Below are 1,635 nucleotides of genomic sequence, written 5' to 3'. Positions count from 1 at the left end.
CAGCTACAGCTTGAGTTGCAAGAAAGATATGTGGACTGATGAGGAGATGGAACAAAAATAAATACTATGTTTCCATCCTGTTTTTTAAATGTTTTTGACTGGTGCTCCTTTAATCACATCATGTTGTTGCACCGTCTTCTTCTGTGGTGGTTTAATGGCATCGACTGGAGAATAGGCACCAACTGTTTGTCTACACTCTAAATTCTGAAAGAAATTTGAATTAAACCTCCTTCTTCTCCTTTCTGTGTTTCAGGGAATCATGTCACTGTGGTCACTCACTCTCGTTACGTCAGTCACTGTCTGGATGCCGCCGCTGTCCTCGCCAAGGAGGGAATCGAGTGTGAGGTAGAGAAACACACCTGTTGATATGTGACATAGGTGACCTGTGCTCAGCAGTGTGTTAACTACTTCCTGTCTGTGCATCAGGTGATCAACCTGCGGACTATCCGTCCCTTGGATGTGGAGAGTATTGAGACCAGCGTGATGAAGACCAACCACCTGGTGACAGTGGAGGGCGGCTGGCCTCAGTTTGGCGTCGGAGCAGAGATCTGCGCCAGGGTCATGGAAGGTAACGGCTGACTAACTTGTAAATCTGAAATCTGAGTTTCTAAGTGATGGCACTTCTGTGACCAGCATCTTTTTAGCTTAGCTTAGCACACACACTGAAAACAGGTGGAAAAACAACTAGCAGACTAGAAATGGTTTGGCACATCACCCTGTCACCCCCAGATTAAATGAACAGGAAGTAAGACATTAATTTGTGATCTGTAGACATGCTGGTAGGTGGAGATGGGTGTTGGACAGAGCCAGTCTACAGGCTGAATATATCTCAGACAATAAGCATATTTTCTTTTGTGTTGAACTGTTCCTTAGTAATGTCAAACTCATTAATTTTGTCCGTACCTCTGCGAACTCTACACCTGGATATCTTGATTTAAAGATTTTGTTACGGCACGAAACAAAACCTCCTGAGTGGTTTGAAATATCAACAGTGTGCTGAGAACTCTTCAAGCACTACAATGAAATCTCTAACCTCCTGTGTGTGTTTGTAGGTCCTGCCTTCAACTACCTGGACTCTCCAGTCACCAGAGTGACGGGCGTAGACATCCCCATGCCGTACGCCAAAATCCTGGAGGACCACAGCCTGCCGCAGATCAAAGATATTATCTTCTCTGTCAAAAAGACCCTCAATGTCTGAGACGCACACAAACACACTTATGGGACAACCCCACCTGAATCCTCTTTGTCTTGTTCACACAGATGGTGGAAACTTAGTCTGGTAAAATATTTTAACCAGGTGTAAATACAGCCAAACAATTTCTTAAGAATCGCTCCTGACTATAAAGTTTCCAACCAGATGTTGGTCAATGAAACGCACAGCTCTTCAACCTGCACCCAGAGTGGAGGACACACAGAGTCCAGTCAAGTCATTGCCCCTGATACAAACTTAACCGAACTCTGCATGTGGCTCTGGTTGCTCTGTCCACTTCCTCCCCTTCAAAGTAAAAGTTGCTCTATCCTGTAGATCTTTCTGTGACGTTTGGCGACGACAAAACTGCTGAGTGAGAACAAAGAATGTCAGGATTTGATCAGTCTGCAGGTCAGAATAATCGTTTGAATTTAACTTCCTCAGCC

General features: G+C 44.6%; 1 protein-coding gene across 1 annotated transcript; it reads left to right on the top strand.

Annotated features, from left to right (window-relative positions):
* The first annotated feature begins 233 nt into the window (after positions 1-233).
* LOC111668246 (pyruvate dehydrogenase E1 component subunit beta, mitochondrial-like) lies at positions 234-1,231 on the top strand. Its single transcript, XM_023424258.2, has 3 exons — positions 234-345; positions 427-568; positions 1,053-1,231. The coding sequence occupies exons 2-3, from the start codon at positions 484-486 to the stop codon at positions 1,196-1,198; spliced, it is 231 nt and encodes a 76-aa protein (XP_023280026.2). The 5' UTR covers positions 234-345; positions 427-483; the 3' UTR covers positions 1,199-1,231.
* Positions 1,232-1,635: the final 404 nt, after the last annotated feature.

This window comes from Seriola lalandi, unplaced genomic scaffold, assembly GCF_002814215.2.
Source record: "Seriola lalandi dorsalis isolate HSWRI2012SDOR001 ecotype SW California unplaced genomic scaffold, Sedor1 jcf7180002003971, whole genome shotgun sequence".
Lineage (NCBI taxonomy): Eukaryota > Metazoa > Chordata > Actinopteri > Carangiformes > Carangidae > Seriola > Seriola lalandi.
Note: the sequence above shows the minus strand (reverse complement) of the source record. Positions and strands in the feature narration are given on the sequence as shown.

Bases quoted from the DNA above. Each gene is read 5' to 3' on its own strand.
- LOC111668246 (XM_023424258.2), top strand. From the start codon at position 484: ATGAAGACCAACCACCTGGTGACAGTGGAGGGCGGCTGGCCTCAGTTT. The intron at 569-1,052 runs GTAACGGCTGAC...GTGTGTTTGTAG, and splicing joins CTGCGCCAGGGTCATGGAAG to GTCCTGCCTTCAACTACCTG.